The sequence below is a fragment of the Ranitomeya imitator genome, chromosome 2 (genome assembly GCF_032444005.1).
Source record: "Ranitomeya imitator isolate aRanImi1 chromosome 2, aRanImi1.pri, whole genome shotgun sequence".
In the NCBI taxonomy this organism is placed as follows: domain Eukaryota; kingdom Metazoa; phylum Chordata; class Amphibia; order Anura; family Dendrobatidae; genus Ranitomeya; species Ranitomeya imitator.
In genome coordinates, this window is record NC_091283.1 from 54690102 (window position 1) to 54716046 (window position 25945).

At 43.2% G+C, this 25945-nt stretch overlaps 1 protein-coding gene across 1 annotated transcript in view; it reads left to right on the plus strand.

Annotated features, from left to right (window-relative positions):
- The window catches only part of SPTBN4 (spectrin beta, non-erythrocytic 4), a 104153-nt gene that overhangs the window by 8129 nt on the left and 70079 nt on the right, over positions 1–25945 (plus strand). The window contains exons 3-19 of the mRNA XM_069746758.1: positions 3260–3411; positions 6872–7045; positions 7556–7647; positions 7732–7812; positions 8722–8837; positions 10480–10592; positions 11117–11304; positions 11657–11774; positions 13946–14104; positions 14186–14488; positions 15470–15620; positions 16665–16978; positions 17559–18118; positions 19144–19281; positions 20058–20814; positions 21627–21829; positions 22624–22714. Coding sequence (XP_069602859.1) covers positions 3260–3411; positions 6872–7045; positions 7556–7647; positions 7732–7812; positions 8722–8837; positions 10480–10592; positions 11117–11304; positions 11657–11774; positions 13946–14104; positions 14186–14488; positions 15470–15620; positions 16665–16978; positions 17559–18118; positions 19144–19281; positions 20058–20814; positions 21627–21829; positions 22624–22714 — 3710 coding nt within the window. The remainder of the gene's footprint in view (positions 1–3259; positions 3412–6871; positions 7046–7555; positions 7648–7731; positions 7813–8721; positions 8838–10479; positions 10593–11116; positions 11305–11656; positions 11775–13945; positions 14105–14185; positions 14489–15469; positions 15621–16664; positions 16979–17558; positions 18119–19143; positions 19282–20057; positions 20815–21626; positions 21830–22623; positions 22715–25945) is intronic.

Here is a 25945-nt window from a genome sequence, read left to right on the forward strand (position 1 = left end):
ACCGGCCTAAGGGAGGGAGATGAGTAGAATGCTTTTAATACACCAGAGGGACACTATGGATACACCAGAGGGACACTATGAAACCCTCCTTATGCCATTTGGGTTGACTAACGCTCCCACTGTTTTTCAGCACTTTGTAAATGAAATTTTTTGTTGTCTGGCAGGTAGATTTGTATTAGTCTATCTGAACGACATATTGATTTATTTGCCGGACCTCGAGTCACATCAGGTACATGTCAGGCAGGTCTTTCAAATACTCAGGGGCAGTAAGTTATATGTCAAACTAGAGAAATGTATGTTTTAGGTTTACGAGATCCTTTTTCTGGGATATTTCTTATCGTCCACCGGTTTTCACATGGATCCGGCAAAAGTCCAGGTGGTACTGGATTGCGATCGTCCTGAAGACTTAAAAGCTTTACAAAGGTTTTTAGGATTCACCAGTTATTACTGTAAATTCATCAAGATCTTTTCGGTAGTGGTCAAGCCACTGACAGATATCACCAGGAAGGAGACAGACTCTAAAGAGTCTAGTCTGGCCAGTGAGGCATTTGATACTTTAATTTAAAGAGATGTTTTGCTTCAGTGCCAATTCTAATACACCCTGACGTCATTGTAGAGGTTGACGCATCAGAGGTGGGGGTTGGGGCTGCATTGTCGCAGGGTTCGTCTCCAAGTAAATGGCATCCATGTGCATACTTCTCCAAGAAACTGTCATCCGCCAAACGATGACATTGCTAATAGAGAACTCTTGGCAATAAAGTGGGCCTTTGAGGAGAGGCGTCAGTTTTTGGATGAGGCAGTTCATCCGGTCATGGTAACCACCGATCATAAAAACATTTTGCATTAGGAATCTGTCAAACGTCTGACACACAGATAGACAAGATTGTCATTTTTTTTTACCAGTTTCAACTTTTTTTGTGATTTATAGGCCAGGGGTATAAGAAGGTTAAGGAAGATGCTTCATCTTGTATGTTTTCCGGGGGGCAAGGAAGTAATTGTAATCCGGTTCCTATATTACAGAAAGTTATAGTTATTGCTACTATATGTTATGATCTGGAGAAGGATGTCGTAGAGGCTGTTTTTCCTTCAGGTAAACTTCGTCCCCGTGAAACCTCCATCTTAAAATTTTGAGGGAGCATCATGATTCGGTCCTGACTGGACATCCTGGTAGTAAAGTCACCACAGATCTTCTTACTCGTAGTTTTTGGTGGTCTAAAATTCACCAAGTTGTTCGGAATATGTAGCTGCCTTCAGTACTTGTGTGAGTTCTAAGACCCCACATACTTGTGCTTCCGGGGTCTTCAACCTTTGGCAATTCCCTGTAGACCATGGACTCCTTTGTAGATTTCATCACTGATCTACCCGTATCAGCAGGGAACACTGTAATATTGGTGGTGGGTGGATAGATTCAGCAAGATCGCTCATTTCATTGTGCTACCTGTGCTTTACCAAATTCCAAGATTTGGGCACAAATTTTTATTAAAGAAATCGTGAAATTACATGGGATTCCATATGATATTGTTTTAGACTGGGGGTTCAATTTATTTCCAAATTTTGGAAAGCATTTTGTGCTCGGTTAGGGATTTCAATCTTTCATTTTCATCTGCCTTTCATCCACAGTCGAATGGTCAAAGTAAACTAGCGAACCAGAATCTTGAGTCATATCACAGGTGTTTTGTGTTCGAGAATCAGGAGAGTCTTATTTATCTATAGCTGAGTTCGCTCTGAATAACCGTTATCATAAATCTACTGGCAAGTCCCCGTTCTTCGGTCATACGGTTTTCATCCACAATTCTGCTCCTTCAATAGGAATCGTTCTTCATGAGTATTAACCGAGGAGAAACGGTTTTCTTCATCCATTACATTAGTGTGGCTTGTGTTTTTAATAATTTGAGAAAGATGGGGTCCAAATATAGCTGATCAGAGATGCTTGGTGGTTCCGAACCTGTGTGTTTTGGTGATTTGGTGAGTTGTCCTCGTAGAACATTAAGTTGAAGGTTCCTTCTTGGAAACTGGGGCCCAAGTTAATCGGCCCCTATAGGATATAAATATATTGCTTCCCCTGAACCATCTCCACCACCACTTTCCCCAGTCATTGCTGATTGGAATCTGGAATCTTGAAGACTATCGATTCTCGCTTGTTATGCCAGTGTCTTCAATATTTGATTCATTGGAAGGGTTACTTTCCTGAGGAGAGGATGTGGCTACCAGCGTCTAACATCCATGCGATCAGATTGGTCCATTGTTTTCACACTGCACATCCAGATAAATCTGGTATGAGTTTCCGGAGGTACCTCTTGGGAGGAGGAGTACTGTTGGGGATACTGCGACAGAGAGGGGCCGGGACATTGCTGCATCTGGTTACACACACTCCTGCACTTATTAAAACTGTTTCACGATCCTGTTAAACAGTGCAGGATTTCCTTGCTTTGTCATGGCAAGAGTTGATTAGTTCAGTTGATCTCCTGGAGTTCTCCATTCTAAACTGTCTTAGCTGTTCTGTGTTGGCCACTCCCTTCTGATATATATGCTCATCACTGGCACTTGGGAATTGCCAGTGATAGTTCTCCTTCCTGGTTTGCTGTTGAAGGAGAAAGTTCAGTGTTTGGAGTTGGTAGTTGGAGAGGTTTTCTAAGGGTTGCTATGTGGAGTTGGTTTGTGTATTTATTCTTATCCTCTTACATTTGGTTTCCCCGTCCTATAACTCCCATTTCCCACTCTGTTGTTTTGTGATTGTATTTGTATGATTGTGATTGATGATTTATTTTATCTCTGTCTGTTTACCCCTGTCTTTCTGGTTAGTGTTTTCCTATACACTTCGGCCCCTCACCTCCCTGGGTGGTGGAGGGATCAGATAAAGGTTAAGCTAGAAGCATAGCTAGCTCAAGACCCCTGTGTCTCCACCATATGGGGTAATCCGGGAGACAGTGATAGACAAGGGTGCCCCTAGTTCGAGGCATCGAGTAGGTGCCACCAGTCTCTTGACACAACGTGACATAGGGCTTATGGAAATTGCAGAAAGGAATCTTCTATCTTCTATAAGCCAAAGTGGCCCTGGCGCTTACATTGTACTACTCGGATGGCCATTAATTTGACCATGCAACTTCCACAACGAATGGCCTCCTGTAACTTCCCTGTGTTACGATTCTTGATGATAGGGGGTTTCAGAAGAATAAAGCTTGGGTGGAGGGGGTCTTGGTCAGACATCTCGTCTAATAATTACATACATTCTCAGCTTTTCTCCTCTTCTAATCCGTAGATGAACGGGATGCCGTGCAGAAGAAAACATTTACCAAGTGGATGAATTCTCATCTCTCTAAAGTTCCCTGTCGCGTGAATGACCTGTATAGTGACTTACGAGATGGGTACATCATCACCAAACTGCTGGAAGTGCTCTCTGGGGAACAGCTGGTATGACTGTGTGATGGGGATATAGAAATGGTGGTGTAATTGCTTTTTTATGGATTTTAGAAGCTCAAAGAGAATCTAACACCTTGGGCAGCATGACTCTGCGTCCAGCTCCATGGTTGCAGCCATGTATGTTTTACATACAGTATAGACCAAAAGTTTGGACACACCTTCTCATTTAAAGATTTTTCTGTATTTCCACAACTATGAATATTGTACATTCACACTAAAGGCATCAAAACTATGAATTAACACATGTGGAATTATATGCTTCACAAAAAAAGTGTGAAACAACTGAAATTATGTCTTATATTCTAGGTTCTTCAAAGTAGCCACCTTTTGCTGCGATGACTGCTTTGCACACTCTTGGCATTCTCTTGATGAGCTTCAAGAGGTAGTCACCGGGAATGGTTTTCACTTCACAGGTGTGCCCTCTCAGGTTTAATAAGTGAGATTTCTTGCCTTATAAATGGGGTTGGGACCATCAGCTGTGTTGTGCAGACGTCTGGTGGATACACAGCTGATAGTCCTACTGAATAGACTGTTAGAATTTGTATTATGGCAAGAATAAAGCAGCTAAGTAAAGAAGAACGAGAGGCCATCATTACTTTAAGAAATGAAGGTCAGTCAGTCCGAAATATTGGGAAAACTTTGAAAGTGTCCCCAAGTGCAGTGGCAAAAACCATCAAGCGCTACAAAGAAACTGGCTCACATGAGGACCGCCCCAGGAAAGGAAGACCAAGAGTCACCTCTGCTTCTGAGGATAAGTTTATCTGAGTCACCAGCCTCAGAAATCTCAAGTTAACAGCAGCTCAGATTAGAGACCAGGTCAATGCCACACAGAGTTCTAGCAGCAGACACATCTCTACAACAACTGTTAAGAGGAGACTTTATGCAGCAGGCCTTCATGGTAAAATAGCTGCTAGGAAACCACTGCTAAGGACAGGCAACAAGCAGAAGAGACTTGTTTGGGCTAAAGAACAAAAGGAATGGACATTAGACCAGTGGAAATCTGTGCTTTGGTCTGATGAGTCCAAATTTGAGATCTTTGGTTCCAACCACCGTGTCTTTGTGCGACGCAGAAAAGGTGAACGGATGGACTCTACATGCCTGATTCACACCGTGAAGCATGGAGGAGGAGGTGTGATGGTGTGGGGGTGCTTTGCTGGTGACACTGTTGGGGATTTATTCAAAACTAGCTGTACTATCCGGCTTCGCCTGGGTTAATTACTGCTGTTAGCAAAATAGAATGTTAACAAAAATTTATTCTGCACACAAAAACCACAAAACAAATAGATAGAAATGTAATTATTAAAAGGCAACTAAGCTAATAGAAGCATTTCACAGGATATATTTCGTCTTGTTTTCATGTCTGCAAGCCTCGGTTCCCTCTCCTCAGAAAGTTCTTTGGCTCTTGAGGAAGCAGCTGCTGTTCTCATGTGTGTCAGCCTTGTTTCTCGGTCTTCACATTTTTCATTGGCCCGTAATGCAGCTTTTCTTTTCGCATCAGCTGACATTCGTGCCATGGAATTCCTATTCGTATGAGGCATTATTGTGGTAAAAATAGTCTGTAACTGGCAGTTTCTATATCCTCTCACATAGAGGTAATGTGACTGACATCAGCCTTTCCACCAACACACCCTAACTGACATGCTATTACCTCACACAAGCTTTCTTATGCTGAGAATGTCCTTTGTTGCCTATATTAACCAATCAGAGCTCAGATTAATTAACTGTAGCAAAATAGAAGCTGAGCTGTGATTGGTTGCTATTGGCAGCCTGATAAATCCCCAGCCAACAGGAAGCCCTCCCCCTGGCAGTATATATTAGCTCACACATACACATAATAGACAGGTCATGTGACTGACAGCTGCCGTATTTCCTATATGGTACATTTGTTGCTCTTGTAGTTTGTCTGCTTATTAATCAGATTTTTATTTTTGAAGGATAATACCAGACTTGTGTGTGTTTTAGGGCGAGTTTCGTTTGTCAAGTTGTGTGTGTTGAGTTGCGTGTGGTGACATGCATGTAGCGACTTTTGTGAGATGAGTTTTGTGTGCGACATGCGTGTAGCAACTTTTTGTACGTCGAGTTGCATGTGACAGGTTAGTGTAGCAAGTTGTGTGCAGCAAGTTTTGCGCATGGCGAGTTTTGCGCGTGGCGAGTTTTATGTGTGGTGCGTTTTGAGTATGTGCAAGTTTTGTGTGAGGCAACTTTTGCATGTGTTGCAACTTTTGTGCATGTGGCAATTTTTCTGGGTGTGCAAATTTTGCGTGTGGCGAGTTTTCCATGAGGTGAGTTTTGCACGTGTGGCGAGTTTTGCATGTGGCGAATTTTGCCTGTGGCAAGTTTTGTGTTTCGACTTTTATGTGGCGAGGTTGGTGTATGTGTGGTGAAATGTGTGCTGAGGGTGGTATATGTGTTCAAGCACGTGGTAGTGTGTGGCGCATTTTGTGTGTGTGTTCATATCCCCGTGTGTGGTAAGTATCCCATGTCGGGGCCCCACATTAGCAACTGTACGGTATATACTCTTTGGCGCCATCGCTCTCACTCTTTAAGTCCCCCCTTGTTCACATCTGGCAGCTGTCAATTTGCCTCCAACACTTTTCCTTTCACTTTTTCCTCATTATGTAGATAGGGGCAAAATTGTTTCGTGAATTGGAATGCGCAGGTTAAAAATTTTGCCTCACAACATAGCCTATGACGCTCTCGGGGTCCAGACGTGTGGCTGTAGCTGCGACGGTGCAGATGCCAATCCCGGACATACACACATACACACATTCAGCTTTATATATTAGATTGAAGGCATACTGAACCAGCATGGCTATCACAGCATCTTGCAGCGGCATGCTATTCCATCCGGTTTGCGTTTAGTTGGACCATCATTTATTTTTCAACAGGACAATGACCCCAAACACACCTCCAGGCTGTGTAAGGGCTATTTGACCAAGAAGGAGAGTGATGGGTTGCTACGCCCAATGACCTGGCCTCCACAGTCACCCGACCTGAACCCTGACCGTAGAGTGAAGGCAAAAGGACCAACAAGTGCGAAGCATCTCTGGGAACTCCTTCAAGACTGTTGGAAGACCATTCCCGGTGACTACCTCTTGATGCTCATCAAGAGAATGCCAAGAGTGTGCAAAGCAGTCATCAAAGCAAAAGGTGGCTACTGTGAAGAACCTAGAATATAAGACATATTTTCAGTTGTTTCACACTTTTTTGTTAAGTATATAATTCCACATGTGTTAATTCATAGTTTTGATGCTTTCAGTGTGAATATACAATTCTCATAGTCATGAAAATACAGAAAAATCTTTAAATGAGAAGGTGTGTCCAAACTTTTGCTCTGTACTGTAGATATATGTAGTAGTTCTTAAATGGTCTTGATTGCATGAAGTATAATGTTTTTTGAGTCTGCAGGTAAAGTTTTTAAGTGCAGTGAATTAATGAAATCTTCCTTCAGCCAAAACCCACACGAGGCCGGATGAGGATTCACTCTTTGGAAAACGTGGACAAGGCCCTTCAGTTTCTTAAGGAGCAGCGAGTTCATCTGGAGAATGTCGGATCCCATGATATTGTAGACGGGAATCACCGGCTAACGCTCGGCCTCGTCTGGACCATTATTCTTCGATTTCAGGTAATTTGCACATTTCAGAAGATCCCTGTGTTATTTCTCCTGGAAATTTGTGAATTAATTAACACGTGGGTGTAGCCATTCCCCTTTTATTAGTATTATGTGTATACGCTTTAGGATGCTTTCACATGTGCCATTTTGATGCATTTAGTGGGGAAAAGAAGAAAGAATATGTCACTTCTTTGAAGCAGTTCCTGATGGAACTCGCTCCAAACTAGACACTAAATGAAAAACTGCACCAAGAAACAGCTTTCGCGTGAAAGCCCATCATTTTTGATCTTCTGAAAAAAACTGTGTCCACGTAGACTTACCTAAACTCTCATGATCTAGAGTGGCTTTCCAGCTCTCGCAACTCTACAAGAATGACTGGCAGAACATGTTGGGAGTTGTCACTTTGCCGGAACTGAAGATCCACAGAGTTGAGACTTCAGTTCTGCTGGAACAGTTAATACTATGACTCTGTGCATTGTTTCCTTTTTATGAACATTTTCACTATTTCTTCATTCCTGGAAGATCCAAGTGATAAAGATTGAAACTGAAGACAACCGAGAGACGAGGTCAGCCAAGGACGCCCTCCTCTTGTGGTGCCAGATGAAGACAGCAGGGTAGGTTCTGGATTTTTTTTCGTCTAACTGACAAGTGACCTATTACAAGATCCCATAGTAATGTATTATTCTTTCTATCTGCAGCTATCCTGAGGTCAATATCCAGAACTTTACCACCAGCTGGAGAGACGGGCTGGCATTCAGCGCTCTGATCCACAGGCATAGGTAGAACCACATATTAAAGGAGTTTTCTCAAGATGAAAAGTTATAGATTGGGGGAGAACATACTGATCTTTGGGGGTCTGACTTCTGGGACTGTCAGCAATCCATAGGATGGATGGAGCTGAGGTCGAGCATGTGCACCTCCGCTCGATTTATCAGCAGAGGTGAAGCCCCAGTACAGGGATTGGCTTTTTTTTGTAGTCTCCCCCTAGCTAGAGGAAGATCTGACCATTCTTGACCTGGAGCAAGAAAATGGCCCAAAAACGGTAGGGTAGGTCCAAAAAAAAAGTGTGTCTCCCACGATCCAGTGAAAAAATTGAGGAGGCTTTATTAAATATTCCACGGAAATAGATGCAAATACAAAAATGCAACACTTATGATCCTTCCTCGTAGCTACCAGAAACGTGTTGCATTTTTGTAATTGCGCCTTATTCTATTTCCGTGGAATATTTAATAAAGCCCTCTCCTTTTTTTTTACTGGATCGTTGGAGCTGGATTCTTTTGTTCCTTCTCATTGCTCTACACAGACCATATGATCCGTGCACCTACTAGTGGGTTAGTTGGACTTTTCTTGTTCTATTAAGTAATAAGATAGTCCGCAACTGTTTTTCCTAGTTAGCAAGTATAAGCCGGAGTAGGTGCTGGTGCAGACCGCCATGCATGCAACCATGCAGATTTTCCTGCGATATTTTGCAACATCAGCAAGGGGTTTGTTTGGTTCAACTGCTTGTTATGACATTTTCCCATTGTGTGTGTCAGAAATTACATTGTGAGCACCATTGGGACTGACGTGAGTCACCGGGACTGACGTCAGTGGTGATGAGCTTTGTACAGCGCTACTGCGGCTGTATATTGTTTTGCTATATAAGCAGCATACGACGTGAGCCTAACCAAATGTGTTCTTGTCATCAGACCAGATACCATTGACTTCTGCAGGCTGGCCAAGTCCAATGCTACTCATAACCTTCAGCAAGCCTTTAATACAGCAGAACAACAGCTGGGACTGATCAAACTGCTGGACCCCGAAGGTGAGAGCTGTATGTGTTCTGTCTCACCTAGTGAAATGAATCATCGCAGCCCTCAGTCCAGAAGAGCGATTGTTGTGCCGCTCAGACAGATGACGTTGGTGCAGCAAGGTGAACAGTTTGGAGCAACGGAGGCTGTGAAGGCTGGGTGGCAATTGTAGGCGTAGCCCAGTAGACCACAAGGATGGTGGAGATCCAGCAAAAGGAGACCTAAGAAGCAGAATCGAATAAACAGCACAGTAGAGAGGAGTTGGTGAACTATCAGGAGACTCGCTGCAGTGATGTAGCAGAGCCCAGAGATATAGTAAAGTGGAGTGTTGAAGCAGAGCCCAGTGGTGTAGCAAAGCTCGGTATGGCAGGAGACTTATTGCAGCAGAATTGAGTAGGTTAGGAGACACACTATAGTGATATAGAAGAGCCCAGCGATGTAGCAAAGTAAAGGGTTGTAGCAGAGCCCAGTGGTGTAGCAGAGCTGGGTATGTCCAGAGACTCATTGTAGTACATTTGAGTAGGTTAGGAGACACACTGTAGTGATACAGCAGAGCCCAGCGATGTAGCAAATAAAGGGTTGTAGTAGAGCCCAGTGGTGTAGCAGAGCTGGGTATGTCTTGAGACCTATTGTAGCAATGTAGCAGAATTGAGTAGGTTAGGAGACACACTATAGTGATATAGCAGAGTCCAGCAATGTAACAAAGTAAAGGGTTGTAGCAGTGTCCAGTGGTGTAGCAGAGCTGGGTATGTCCAGAGACTCATTGTAGTACATTTGAGTAGGTTAGGAGACACACTGTAGTGATACACAGAGCCCAGCGATGTAGCAAATAAAGGGTTGTAGCAGAGCCCAGTGGTGTAGCAGAGCTGGGTATGTCTTGAGACTTATTGTAGCAATGTAGCAGAATTGGGTAGGTTAGGAGACACACTATAGTTATATAGCAGAGTCCAGCAATGTAGCAAAGTAAAGGGTTGTAGCAGTGCCCAGGGGTGCAACAGAGCTGGGTATGTATTGAGGCTCCTTCCCTGTAGGGAAGAGCTGGAAAGTGGACCAGCAGGACAATTATATGAAGACGTAGCTTGTGTGTCAACTACCTGAATGCACAGGCTGTGTGCCGCTGCCAGTGCTGGCCTATACTGCTGGGGGGACTGTAGCCTCAGGGATGCAGACAAGTTACTATGGTAAAGCAAAGTGCAGGAGACAGGCAGGAAAGCCTGGACAGGTAAGTGCACGTGTCAGTCTCTTTCCTCCTATGTTCTTGACTTTCAATATTTTCATACTAGATGTGTATCCTTGTGCCGTAGGGAGGATCCTGGGGAACTGAGAGATTCAAAGGGTTTTCCCAAGGTAGTAGAGTTATCTCTTATGCATAGAAAAGGGGAGAACTTACTAATGGGGGTCCGACTGCTTGAATACTGGAAAAAGCAGAGTGCCGTATATTCGGCTTCCTCTGGTGATGTGTATGCCTGGCCACCGCTCCATTCAGCTAGGGCTGTGCTACGCCCAGTTTTCTAACCGCCCCAGTGATCAGTCAGGTATCCCCCCATGGTATAAAAAGGAGGAAAAACCTAAAGAACGCATTTGTGGCTAGGGCTATAGGCTTCAGCATGTGTAGAGACTATTAGTCGTCACACTATATCCTTTCTTTTCCTGTAGATGTTAACACAGAGAATCCAGATGAGAAATCCATCATCACATACGTAGTGTCCTTTTATCATTATTTCTCCAAGATGAAGGCGTTAGCAGTGGAGGGGAAGCGCATAGGAAAGGTAAGTTATACATCCTCACAAGTGGGGACGGGATAAGATGGTGCATGGATGGGATACACCTTCGGGATACGGCTGTTCTCTTGCACATTCCTGTCCAAATCAGTCATGGGGGCAGCACGGTGGCTCAGTGGTTAGCACTACAGCCTTGCAGCGCTGGAGCCCTGGATTCAAATCCCACCAAGGACAACATCTGCAAAGAGTCTGTATGTTCTCTCCGTGTTTGCGTGGGTTTCCTCCGTGTTCTCCGGTTTCCTCCCACATTCCAAAGACATACTGATAGGGAATTAGATTGTGAACCCCATCGGGGACAGCGATGATAATGTGCGTAAAGCGCTGTGGAATATGTTGGCGCTATATAAATAAAGAGATTATTATTATTATTATTATTCCTACATTTGGAAGTAAATGCAGCTGTTTGAATTTTCCCTGTAGGCTGCTGCTTATCGCTGATCATCTTATGTTTGCACTGAACTCTGCAGTCCATGATCTTATAACGTTTCATCTCCGCCATTGGTTCTCTGCAGGTCCTGGACCAGGCGATCGATACTGAGAAGGACATCCGTAGATATGAGGTTCTGGCAACAGAACTTCTAGAGTGGATAGAGAGAACCATAGCCATCATCACAAACCAGAAGTTTGCCAACTCTTTGCTCGGCGTCCAGCAGCAGCTTCAGGCATTTACCACGTACTGCACCACAGAAAAGCCTTGCAAGTGAGTGGTGTATTCAGGTGGCCGCGTGTCTAGGATAGATGTCGGCTCGTTTGGCCGACATCTCTACCTTCCGCACTCCATCCCATATGTGGGAGGCTTATCCATCCATTCTTTTATTTGGCCCTGACAGGTTTCCTTTAAGCTTTATTACAGCATTGTACAACCTGGTAATGCGGTCATCCGACTAGAAAAAGTTGTGCACCCCTGATCTAATGTGAATGGGGGTCTTCAGATACAATTGGCCGCCATTGATGTGACTTCAGTCTTCTGCTTGGACAATGACAAGGAATGTTTGGGAGCCTTTGTAGGGATAATGCTGCTCACAGGATCCATTGTCTTCTTTTTTCTCCAGGTTTCAGGAGAAAGGGAATTTGGAAGTTCTTCTATTCTCTATTCACAGTAAGATGAGGGAAGAGAAACGTAAACTGTACGTGCCATCCGAGGGGAAGAACATCTCCGATATTAACAAGGTCGGTTCCGTATCTGTCCGAATGATGACATTTAGGGCCCAATTCATTATTCGCATCACTTTCTTTAGTTGTCTTATGTTATTCGTCAACTTTTTTTTTTCCGCGCAAAATTCTTCAAAATGACGCAGTGCGGTTCATGAATTCTATGCAAAATCAAAAATGTTCTTTACTTTTGTCTAAAAAAACTTTTTAGGGATCTTTTCTCAAGCATTATTCTGCTCAAATGTGACAAAATGTGCACACAAAAAAAAAAAATCAGGTGTATTCTAAAATCACTCCGGATGGGACTGGAGTACATTTGCGCAAAAGTTTTCAAACTTTTTAAAAAAAACCAAATGATGAATCTTCTGGAAACCCCAAAACCTCTTCCAGTAGTAACAAGCATAAAAAAAATAAACAGGCGAACGAGTATAAAATAGAAGTTAAAAAAAAGTGCAAATGAAAAGAAAGAATAAGGCGGAATTGAAAGACACAAAAAACTAGGCATAAAATGGCGCAAATGCTGCTAGGCAGAGGGAAAGCAATGAAAGGGACACAATGGTGGTAACCCTGGTATTTTCTGGGTTTCTGTAATGTTCAGGAAGTGATTGTAGCTATATTTTTTTAATTATTTTTTTAGGGTTATTCTTCATATCTACATTTTAAAAACTATCAACATATTATTTATTTTTTTCTTGGAGAGTTTATATTCTTTTTTTTGTGTGGAATTAGTAGTATTTTATTAGACCATTTAGCGACATATGTATTGTATAACTTTTTTTTTCTATAATTCGTCTTTTCTTATACTTTTACATGCTTTAGCTACATGTATATATATTTTTCTTTCGCCAAAGATACAATAGTAGAACTGTATTTCGCTCCAATAGTGGGATGGTTTTACATAAAATAAATTTAAAAAAATAAAAAGATCAATACAGTAAATACCATTTTTAATTACAAGTATTTCCATGTTTCTCTAGGGAATTATATAACTATTATATACTTTTTATAATAACTTTTATTCATTGCATTAGTACCATTTTCGGGTACATTCATCAGCGTTGGCGTGAACCAGGTCTAAAACAGCCTCTACACGGTTACCCTCTTTTCAATGAGCTTTGCATGACTCAATAGTAAAGACGACTATAAGAAACTTTTGATATACCGTATATATTTTATCAAAGAAACTTGTTTTTCTCCACTTATGAGCCATTTCTTCTCCTACCTTCTGAACTCTCCATTCACTCTGAAAAACTGTTAACAGCTGTCCTGATCAAAACAAGACAAACTGCAATCTCACTGAGGGATCAGGTTACAGTTGTCTATTGATGTATGTGGAGAGAAGAGTGAGGGGGAGGAGAAGGTAGAGCAGAAAGAAAAAGATGCACACAGCCCTCTACTGCTGCTTTCTTGTGTTTTATCTCAATCCCATGGCTGGATTCACAGTTACACTGTTCAGTACCTTAGCATATTGTGGTACAAAGTGACAGGGAAGCAGGAATCCCTTATATCTGTGTGTGGTGCATATGGGAGATATCATAGCAGCTAGTCTGCTGCTTCTTGTAAGTGCTTTAGCTTAACCCCCAGAGCTGGATTCACAGTTACTCTTCTCAGTGCCATAGTATATTATGGCACAGTGACAAGGAGGCAGGAATCCTTTATATCTGTGTGTGGTGTGTATGGGAGATATTATAGCAGTTAGTCTGCTGCTTTCTTGTAAATGCTTTATCTCAACCCCAGAGCTGGATTCACAGTTACACTGTTCAGTACTGTAGTATATTATGGTACATGGTCTCAAGGAGGCAGGAATCCCTTATATCTGTGTGTGGTGTGTATGGGAGATATTATAGCAGCAAGTCTCTGGCTTTCTTGTAAGTGCTTTATCTCAGCCCCAGAGCTGGATTCACATTTACACTGCTCATTACCGCAGTATATTTTTCTACATAGTGAGAAGGAATCAGGAATCCCTCATGGCTGTGTATGGGAGATATTACAGGAGCTAATCTTATCCCATTAGCTCAGAAAGAACAGAAAATTAGAGGGGAAAAATATATGCTACAAATCCTATAATGGCCAGAACGTTTATTACTCCTCATAAACACACGCCGCGACGGCCTGTTCTGAAAAGTCACCTGGAACGGTAGGTATTTGACAGTGATTGTGACATCCTGGATCCATTTGGTATAACCTAGGCTTGGACATGGCTGGAGAAGGCAGAACATGAGCGTGAGGTTGCTCTTCGGAATGAACTTATACGTCAAGAGAAGCTAGAACTACTGTCCCAAAGGTTTGATCAGAAAGCCGCCATGAGGGAGGCCTGGCTCAGCGAGAACCAACGTCTGGTGTCGCAGGTAACACATGAACGGTAGTGATTTTGCAATCATGAGAGGCGATCGCACTTTTTAATTTTTTCTGTTTGCTTTACTTGATAGGATAATTTTGGTTACGACCTCTCTGCTGTGGAGGCTGCCATGAAAAAACACGAAGCCATCGAGGCAGATATCTCTTCCTACGAAGAGCGGATCCAGGTGGTGGCGGACCTGGCTCAGGAGATGGAGTCTGAAGGCTACTATGATATCTGCCGGATAACCGCTCAGAAGGACAACATCCAGAGACAGTGGAACCTGCTGAAAGAGCTGCTCTGCGCCCGGAGGGCCCGACTGGAGAGGAACCTGGCGCTGCAGAAAATATTCCAGGAAATGGTCTACATGATAGACTGGATGGATGAGATGCAGGTCAGCGGCGGTCAGATTTAGTGTGAAATCAGTGCTGATTAACCCCTTCCCTCATCTGCTGTAATAGTACGTGAGGGCCTCATTGCCGTAAATATGTCAAGGTGATCGCTGGGGCATTGCCACTGTGCCAACATGAGATATGGAAAATGGATGGCTTTAATAAAAAAAAATAACTCCCACCTAGAGATGAGCAAAAAAGATTTGTAAGACCCCGATCTTGCGTCCACTTTGTTACTCCGTGGCAGCTGGAAGACACTCAAAAATGGCATTCTGGGTGCCTATTATGGGGTTGTCCACCTTTTTGAAGACATATATATCACTTAAATGCATATATTTTGGGCTAAAGTAATGTATCCAATCACTGTCTTGCTGGCTGCAGAATTAGTTCGTTAGTCAGCACCATTATTGCAGTCTGACGAGGAGTTTGTGACTCATTTTTCACGCTTTTATCCGTCTTTTTCTTAGATCTTTTATGCTGATTTGTGACAACAGACCACATAAAACTTGAATGAAAGTTCCTTTTATGAAATTAGAAATAATAATTTAAAAAAATCAGCGAAACATTTAAAAAAAAAAAATGAAAGTCCCTTTATGAAATAAAAAAAGGAAAAATAAGTTTTGTAAAAATATATATATATACATGTATAATAAACAAAAATATGTATTTTATTAATAAAAATGTCATGAAAAACAAAGTGTTATATATAAAGAGATGCCAAAATATATAGCTTCCCTCAGAATCTAATGCTTCCCAAACTCCAGCCCGTACTGCCCACCAATAGATCATGTTTTTAGGATTTCCTTAGTGTTGCACACATATATGTCCCCAAAATGGTACATGTAGAAATGGCAGCATGTTCCACGCAAAAATAAAATGTCATATTGCTGCAAAAATTTCTAAAAAAATCCACAAAAATGTGTATTTTGGAAGGCATTAAGGGGGGGATTACTCGAATGTCTAAGCCTCCCTGTTTTCCCCAGGTTCCCCTGTCCTCTAAAGATTTTGGAAAACATCTATTGGAAGTGGAAGATTTCCTGCAAAAACACAACTTGCTGGAGGCTGATATCGCCGCTCAGACGGAGAGAGTCCACACCCTGAACCAATCTGCTCTGAAATTCACACAGTTCTCTGGTGAGCGCTACTGAATATTATTATAAAGTAAGGGAAGGGTCAGACGGCCGCATAACACGGACGGGGATCACAATGCAATGCTCGGACTTCTGCCCGCTCTCCCGAACCATAGACCCGAGCATGACGGGTTCATGTATTTCTATGCAGCTTTACGCTCGGGTCGGACAATTCGGACGTTGCGTTGCAATACTTCTCCGAGTTTTAAAACATTAAGTAAGACATGTACGATTTCTGCAAGTCATGTATACATGCCATATCCTTATTCCCCACAAGAGGGCAGTGTAATACATCAAAGCCAATAGGGACCAAATCCAATTCTTATGATCCCACATTGTACAAGGAGCAATATAAAAGGGGTTGTCTCGTCACCGACAGATCCCTTTATTATGACTGGCGTCAATCTGACAACTGATCTTGCATTGAACTGCTGGATGTTTGTGTTTTTTGCTTGTTAGCGGGCTCAAATAGTGAGTCTTGAGCAGGTGACCCACCTCCACTTCTCATATAAATAAATTAAAGGGGTTGTCCACTACTATGATATTTATGGGCAATAAGTGATCCACCTTATTTGTGGTCGTTTAATAGTATGCTTACACAGGCTGATCCAGCATTAGATGAAAGATCTGCGTACTGATCGCACGGACGTTGTTCTCAACAGCACAGATCCTGTTTATACAGTGCGCTGCGCTGCCGAGAACTACAATCTTTCATGCAGCACAAAAGGTCATTTCCCTTGACCTTTCCTCGTTTGTTCGTTTGTGAAATGATCGGCAGCTTGTTTTAACTGCAGAATTTTCATGAATGAGCGTTCCTAGAAATCCTATATGGACCTTAGGTATCAATATAAGATATAGTGGACAACCCCTTAAAGGTCAATCAAGGGTGTAATGAAGACTGCACGTGGCACCAATTGTCTTTTTTTACAAGCATTTGACATATCTGAACCACACATCTACTAAATCGTAAACTATATAGAGGAAGAAACCCGATAAGATGCGTGTGCAGAATGATTTGCCTATTGAGCGATCACTTTATGTCATACAGATTACCAGCCTTGTGACCCCCAGATCATCTGCAACCGGGTGGAACACGTTAAGAGCTGTCTGGAAAGACTACGGCAGCTGGCGGAGAAACGACGGGGTGAGCTGGAAGAATCAAAGCGTCTTTGGTGCTTTTTGCAGGAAGTGGAGGAGGCCGAGGGATGGATACGAGAGAAAGAACAGATTCTTGCAACCCCACAAAGTTATGGAAAGGATCTGAGCAGCGTCCTACGACTGCTGAGTAAACACAAGATTCTGGTGGGGGAGATCGGAGGGAGATTCGCCATGCTACAGCAGACCATGCAGAAAGGGGAGCAGGTGAATACACTGCTTGCGTTATTGGGGTGGTTCAAGGATTTAATATCCTCACGATTGCGCATCAATATTGGATCAGTGGAGGTTCGACTCTTAACATTCCGGCCAATCAGAGTCACATCCACTGTTTGACATTGATGGTCTATCTTCATATTAGATTGGTGTGGGTCTAATTCGGGAGCACTGTGTCCCCTTGAGTATTTACCAGGCGCATTAACGTACATTTTCTAGCAGCTGTGCCTGGTATTGAAGGTCAGACCCATTCATTAGCTGCAGTACCAGGCATAGACCATATAAACTGGACGGCGCTCCTGATCACCTCAATCAGCTGATCAAAGACTGGTGCGGGTCTAACGCACTAAGGCCGGGTTCATACCAGCAATGCCCGGTCTGGCTGCAGACTTACAACCTCACATGTTTCTTTGATGCTCCAAGTTCAGGTCTGGAGACCGCCGGTAAGTTTGGGCATTGCAGTCCCGTGAAATACTCTTGTGTGAACCCAGCCCAATATTGATGAGCTTGATAGGTATGGGTGGATGATCATATAATATGATCATTATCTTTTGCTTTTTCTGTAATCAAGGTGTTAACAAAAAGGCGAAGAGGAATGGTCGGGCTCCGCCAGCGAATGCAGGAGGTGAAGCAGAAATGGGAAAACCTTGAGAAGGCTTCCAACGCCCATCACCTGAAGTTACAAGAGGCCTCCAGCTTCCACCAGTTCAACGCAGACACAGTGGAGCTGGCCGGGTGGCTGCAGGACACCTACCGCCTGGTATCCAGCGATGATTTCGGACACGACGAGTTCTCCACCCAATCTTTGGTGAAGAAGCATCGAGCTGCAACGGAGGAGATAGAGAAGCACAGAGCCACCGTGCTTGGGTTGAGAAAACTGTTGTCAGAGCTGGGGTCCGAGTACCGAGACCAGGTGGACGTACAGATCAGCATCGTGGAGGTGGAGCAGCTGTACGGGGAGGTGGTGGAAGTCGCCTCCTTACGAAGTCAGTGGCTGCAGGACGCATTAGATGTCTACAAAATGTTTGGGGAGGTGAACTCCTGCGAGGTGTGGATAGATGAGAAAGAGCAGTGGTTAATGAAGATGGAGATCCCACAGAGACTGGAGGACGTGGAGGTCGTCCAGCACAGGTGAGGACTCCGCAGGGTACCCGGAAAATTAACACATTCACTGTCATAGCCTGGTAGATTTGATATGAAATGTGAATTTGTGTGCAGGAGGGTTTCTACAACCACGTGGATTGGACTTTCTCCATTTTGTGTAAAGAGAACCTGTCAGTGAAAAAGTTGCTACTGAAATTAGTAATATAGGTCGTAATACAACAATAAAAATGATACCTGTCTTGTAGTAATCCGATGTCCAAGTGCTGAGAAATCAAGGTTTAAAGTCATATGCAAATTAGCCTTGAAATGCATTGGGGGCGTGTCTGTACACTCAGAGAATATAGACATGCCCCAAGCGCAATACAAGGCTCATTCGCATTTGGCTTCAAATCTTGATTTCTCAGCGCTGGATTACTATAAAACAGGTATCATTTTTATTATTGTACCAAGACCTACACAGCCATATCACTAATTGCAGTAGTCAAACTGACCTGACAATTTCTACAGCCACTCCTACAACTACAGCTTCTGCCATGCAACCTTGATAGTTCCTACATTTCTACAGAACCAGTGCGGTAATATTTAGATTTTTCCATGACTCTGAGGGTTACTTATTAGACTAAGGCTCTAGATTAACACAAAGCATCCCTTGACGGAGATGAATGAAATCTCTCCCTCTTTTTGTGTTAAAAGGAAACCTGTCAGTAAAGATTTTACTGGTATGTCTGAGTAGGTCTTGGTACAGCAATAAGAATGATACCGGTCTTGTAGTAATCTCATGTACCTGTGCTGAGAAACAAGCAAATTAGCCTGCAAGTGCATTGGGGGGGATGTAAGTGCACTCAGAGTACATTGACACGCCCCCAGTGCACTTTCAAGCTCATTTGCATTTTTATTTCAAAAACTCATTGAGAATTTTTTTTTTTTTTTTGGGATGATTTTCTTGGTGAGTTTTTGCAATTCTGCGCCACCAAAAGATCCAAGTGTCTTCGATAACCCAGTCTGGTTTTATACTGCAAGTTCCGGTTTGTCCTTGATGATTTTCCTTTTAGATTTGAGAGTTTGGACCAAGAGATGAACAGCCTGATGGGCCGCGTCCTAGACGTCAATCAGATCGTGCAGCAGCTGCTGGAGGGGGCACATCCCAGCTCGTCAGAGGTCCGGGCCTGTCAGGATCACTTAAACAGCAGGTGAGGACATTGTTATATAAGGAGCGACTCGCAGATTTGTCTGGTCACATCTAATGCTCCCGACACTGCCTCCGCTGATGGGTGATATGTACCGGAGGTGGCCGAGCTATAGTAATCTTCTGTTACATGGGGATCTAATGAGCGCGGCCGACCATGTCCTCTTTTACCAAGGTGTTTCACATTTTATGTTAAAGCCTAACTTCACCTAACCCGAAAAATTCAATTACGACTTCAATTAGAGGGGTCATTCCCATCTTCTCATATGGTTAGCGTCATATAGAGCTTGTAAATATAACCAGTTTTGTAATTTACTGCTTATTAAAATTTGCAACCGTTCTTGAGATAACACTTTTCTTTTGTTTACATCTTGTTGCCCTGGAAACCGACCACAGCTGGTAGACAGCAGAACAGGCACAGCTCTATTTCTATCGAGCTCATAAGCGCTGTTTTGAAGCTCTTTTCTATTGGGCTTGTCCAGAATCGCTGGACCGCTCTATTATCTTCTAGTCGCAGCTTCAGCACAGATAGCAGCGGTGGTCGGTCTCCTAGGAAACAAGGTGTAAACAAAAGAAAAACGTTAATATCTCAAAAACGGCTGCAAATTTTAATAAACAGCAAATTGCAAAAGTGATTGGTTTTACAAGCAGTACTCAAGTATAAAGATAGGATTAACCCTTTAAGAGAAGATTATATTAAATAACACCACATTTATTGTTTGTTTTTTTATTTATATTGTGGATTTTTATGCACTTACCATTATTATTCTGTTTGACCAGGTGGAACCGTATTGTGGAGCTGGTGGGGCAGAGGAAGGAACAACTTTCCTCCGTCCTTCGCCTACAGAACTATTTCCTAGAATGCAACGAGGTAAAGTCACAGATCCGTGAGAAGAGGAAGTCCATGGAGTCCTCCCAATGTGGCAGCGGGGAGTTGGGTGGGGTCCTTGCCCTGCAGAGGAAGCTCTCCAACATGGAGGCCGCATTGGTGGCTCTTGAACCCAAGTTGGTCCAGTTACAGCAGGACGCAGAAGTTCTCGCCACCTGCCACCCCACCCAGGCCATGGAGGTGCTGGTGCACTTTGAGGAGATCAGTAGTGAATGGGAGGCTCTTAAGAGAACATTACAGGGGTGCGAGGATTCCCTCACGGTGGCCAATAAGCTTCAGCAGTTCATTCAGGACCTCGACAACTTTCTCACCTGGTTGGTGAAAACGCAAACTGCGGTGGCTGCTGAAGAGCTGCCGTCCAACCTGTCGGAGGCGGAGAGGCTGTTAGGACTTCATGCCTCCCTGAAAGAAGAGATCAACAGATACGAGGAGGACTACAACAAGATTCAGGCGGTCAGCGATCTTCTCAGCTTGGAGGAGGCCGACCTCCCGTACCTTTCCCTCCAGCAATGGCTGCAGAAGCTGGAAGTGGGGTGGAACAAGCTGATCCAGATGTGGGAGAACAGACGGGAGGTCCTGGTCCAGTCCCACATCTTCCATCTGTTCCTGAGAGATGTGAAACAAGCGGAGGCCTGCCTTAACAATCAGGTGAGACGCGCGGCTTTGTGATCCTTCACAATGGAAAAAAAGCAACACATGCTAAACATGTATCCGAATATGGAGGCTGCTGTTTTTACAACCGATTTATCCAACAGAGAACAGAAGGAAAATATAAAGGCAGCCCTGCTCTCAGGCCCTAACAAGGCTTAGGCTAAAGCCCCCAATTCACTATAGATGACTGGCTGCCAGCCAATCGTTCAGCCAACAACTCCCTCGCCTCAGGCGGCGGACTCATTCTCTGGCGGCAGCTGACCTTTTTAAGTCTGGTAGTCTGAAATCTGACATGTTGCGTCCTTATCCCCCCCTTCCCCCACACATTACTGTCGGCAGAATTTTATCGTATGCCTCCATCCAGCAGACAGTGGCCTTTGTCCAGAGGCCACAACTTCAGTGTGGCGTAAGCTCTAGCAGAGCCACTAAGCTCACTGATTGGCTGCAGTGCTGCAAACGTGACATCAGCGCTGCAGTCAATAACTGGGAGCAGCAGCAGAGGCTCATTGCTGAACCATGGGAGGGTGTGAAAAGCACAGCTTGTTTTTTTGTTTTTTTAAACCAGAACTGCAGCCGGGTGTGACAGTAATAAGCCAGGGAGGAGGGGGATGCAGCTGCAGCCGGTCTTTTTCTGTGTCTGTGAGGCTGCATGCTGTCAAAGGGGGCGCAGAAGCAGACATCTTTTGGCCCAGCATGGTTAACAGGCGCCATGTCAGGAGAATCCCGGTCGCTCAGCATGTAGGGAAAAAATTCTGTATGTTTTCAAAAAAATTAAAAATACAATTTCAGTGTTTTGATTGTGGTTGTAGGAATCGGCTCTGGCTCATGTTGAGCTATCCCATACCGTGGAAGGGGTAGAAATGGCCATCAAGAAGCATAAAGATTTCCTTACGACCATGGACATGAATGCTCAGAAAGTGACGGTGGCGGTGGAAGCAGGAGAGAGCTTGATACGACTTGGAAACGTCTTTGCAGACCGGGTTCAGGAGAGGATCGGAGCCATTCAGAAAAGGTGAGAGTGACGATAAAGCTGGGTTTATTCTTAGCGATGATGATGATGCAATTTTCCTATTGTACGGAAATATAGCGACTAGAGCTCAGTCATGTTCCATATAGAGGTAGATACAGAGATAAAATATAATGGTCACCACTAGAGGGAGCTCACTGCAGACGGTAAGGCTATAGCGTTCAATGTGTAAGGCTGCTTTCACAAGTCCGTTTTTGGGAATCCGTCACAATGCGTCGTTTTGGGGAAAAAAACGTATCCTGCAAATTTTCCTGCAGGATGCGTTTTTTTCCCATAGACTTGTATTGCCAACGGATCGCGACGTATGGCCACACGTTGCGTCCGTCATGCACTGGTTACGTTGGGTTTTGGCGGCCCGTCGTCACAGAAAAACGTTTAAGGGAACGTTTTTCTGTACGTCGCATCCAGTGTTTCAGACTGCGCATGCCCAGCAGGAAATATCGCTCTCACGATCTTTCCTCACCCTGCAGTCTGACGGAAATGTGAAAGCAAACACTTCCGTCGGGACGTCGCGCCGACGCTTCGTGACGGCCCCGTACCGACGTAAATGTGAAAGAAGCCTAACCTGTATGCAGTAAGCTCCCTCTAGTGGTGACCGCAGGTAACCACAGTTACATTAAATCCATATTTGTGAGCGATTGGAGTGACAAACCATATAAATATATAGTAGGTAATTGGAATGGTCATGTATCGGTAGGATATACCATCATTATATGATTGGTGGATGTTTGACCTCCCAAAAGTCGAAACAATACTGTATGATATTTGTTATTCACTAGGAGCCAACGTAATATGGCCCTGGCTCAGAAATGGCTGCAAAGACTGAAAGACCACCTACAGCTGCAGCACTTTCTGCAGGACTGCAATGAGGTAAGACCTTCTCGCTTTCCATGTTGAGTTTTCGGTGGTGTAAGCCGCTTTTTCCTACATCACAGACTTATTTGGGGCACATTAAGGTGATGCTACAAGTAGCGGGGTTGTGAGGTGTGACCCTCACATGTTTTATAAATTGCTGTTTTTTATGCCCTTTTTTTCCCCTATATGAGCCGAAATAAATAGAGGCTGTGTAATACGAGATTGCAGTGGAAATTCAATTTTCTGTGTAAATTGACCTTTACTATAATGGGGGCTTTCACCCTTTTTGTATGTAACATCTGTGTTTTTTGCTCCTTGAAATTGGCATTAAATATGACCATACCACGATTAAAGACAGTTCTATGTCCAAAACACGTCATTTTTTTGCCTTGATGCAATATTTTTAATGTACCTGGGACCTTTTAAGCTGTGTTCATAAATTGGTGAAGTTTTATATCCAAATGTCTGGTTACCTTTGTTTGCTTTGTCTATTTACCCTTATGAGTATAGTTACATTGACGATGTTTTTTTCGACCGTAATGAGCATAGCTACATTGACGATTTGTTTTCTGTTTCAATTTTTTTTGTTATTGCTTCTGGACTGCTCATAGACTTTAAAACGTCTGGGTGAGCCGCCTATGACTGAAGTGATGTTTTAGAATGTTACTGCAGAATAACAAGGTCGGGAGCCGGCTGTCAGACACAGCCAGACTCCCCACAGAGAAGGCAGAGATGTTTTAGTTCTGTTTCTGCCTTCCAGATCTCTGTATACACAAACGCTGTGTTTACAGTATAGGAAGCACTGGCAATGCTTCCTCGTCTGGGTGATCACTGGGTGTCGGGATGGAGCAGGATCTGCTGTGTACTAGCAGACCAAGATCAGCTCTGCAGTTCAAGTAATAGACTAAATCTGCCCTATAACTGGGGCTAATATACTTGCCCCAGTTACAGGGGAAGTCAGCCATAATAAATAATAATAATAAAAAATCACCACCAGTTCAATTGGCTGTTTCTAGCCTGCCACCATCAAAATAGACACAAATGTGGAACACAGTTTTAGGCCTCGATGGTTTTCTGTGTCACAGCCGCTGTGTGACGCCATGTTTTCATCTATGCATTTGTAGTAGGACAGTGGAAGAAACGCTTTTGGATTTTTTTTTCCTCACATATTTTGCTTGAATCCATGATATAAAAACCTCCATGAGACACTGCATGAAATCCAAAGCTCACGGAGTAAAAGCCATCTATCCCCTTCCCGTTCTGTTTTTGCCCTTTATTTTTTTTTCCCTCACCTTCTTCCAAGAACAATAGCTTTCTTTTTATATTTCCATCCACGTGGCTGTATGAGGGTTTTGTTTTTCTTTTGTTTTTTTTTGCTGGACGAGTTGTAATTTTGAGTGACATTATTCATTTCACTGGAAAACGGGAAAATCATAAATAATTGACCGGGCAATGTGTTTATCCTTTTAACTAAAATTATGACGATAACAAACTTTTATAAAGTTGTTTTTTTTTTTTTTAAAGTGGTAAAAAAAAATCATAAATTTGTTAAAAAATAAATAAAAATAAAAATGCATTTGTGTCATAATTTTCTCTGAGACATGTAACGTTTTTATTTTTTGGCCGATGGAGTTGTGTGAAAGCTTATTTCTTGGGTGGCGAGTTGATGTACCACTTTGGGGGTAAAAACCATGTTTTGGAGGTCTTCTTGTTGCATTTTGATTTGTGGTGACCCCTTATTTACATGCTGTGATGTGCTGCCGGCAGCTATGATTTTTATGGTGGTATAAAATGTTCTAATTAACCCGTGAGTTATCTGGTGTAAATTGATCTTAACAGTGCAGGCCCATAACTTTCAATGGCCGCCATTATGTAGAACCTTACAAGGCAAATTTAGATAAAAAAAATCATGATTAAAAAAAAAAAAAGCTAATAAATGTAAAACCTCATTCATACGTTTGTGTTTTATACTACATACTCATTATAATATATGGCTATGTTGACAGGCTCATCGTCAGAACCCCAGCGATCACTATGTTGTGCCCAATCCTATGGACAGGAGATGGCGCGCACATATATACAAATGTGGTCAAAATTGTTGGTACCCCTCGTTTAATGACAAACCCACAATGGTCACAGAAATAACTTGAATCTGACAAAAGTAATAATAAGTAAAAAAAAAATCTATGAAAATGAACAAATGAAAGTCAGACATTGCTTTTCAGCCATGCTTCCACAGAAATGTAAAAAAATAAAGCTCATGAAATCTGCCTGGACAGAAATGATAGTAGCCTTAACTTAATATCTTGTTGCACAACCTTTTGAGGCGATCACTGCAATCAAACGATTCCTGTGACTGTCAATGAGACTTCTGCACCTCTCGTCAGGTATTTTGACCCCCTCGTCAAGAGCAAACTGCTCCAGTTGTCTCGTGTCTGAAGGTTGCCTTTTCCAGATGTCATGTTTCAGCTCTTTCCAAAGATGCTCAATAGGACTTAGGTCTGGGCTCATAGAAGGCCACTTCAGCATAGTCCAGTGCTTTCCTCTTATCCATTCTTGGGTGTTATTAGCGGTGTTTTGGGTCATTATCCTGTTGCAAGACCCATGACCTGCGACTGAGACCAAGCTGACACTGGCGGAACATTTCTCTCAAGAATCCCTTGATAGTCTTGAGATTTCATTGTGCCCTGCACAGATTCTAGACACCCTGTGCCAGATGCAGCAAAGTCATCAAATGAGGGGTACCAACAATTTTGACCACGTGTGTATATCTTCATATCATATTATTTATAAAAAAATATATATAGAAATTTTCAATTTTCACACCAGCCACTGAGGCTTTTTTTTTCTACTTTGCAGCAGACTCTTTATCATCAGAGGCAGGATATCACAGCTCACCTTGTCCCCCTTCCTTCACAGTGACCTTTGCACACGCTCATTAGATGCTTTGGTACAAAAAATAGGGCTTGCATTTGTTCATTGTGGCTAATATACATGTGCATAGCTCTGAGCCATCTCGGGTCAAGCATGACATTGCCCATTTGGGAGAGCTGTCCCGGGAGGTCAGAGCAATGTCTTTTCTTCCACTCACTGTGCAACGTCTCTCTGCTCTCTTCAGATGTACATTCAGTTTTCTTGACATTTAGTCTCGTTGGGATTCTAACGCCCAACCTGTATCATTGGAGACAGTAGCAAAACCTATAAGTCACAGGCTGCATAGGAGTGTTGTGGGGGAATTTTCTCTAC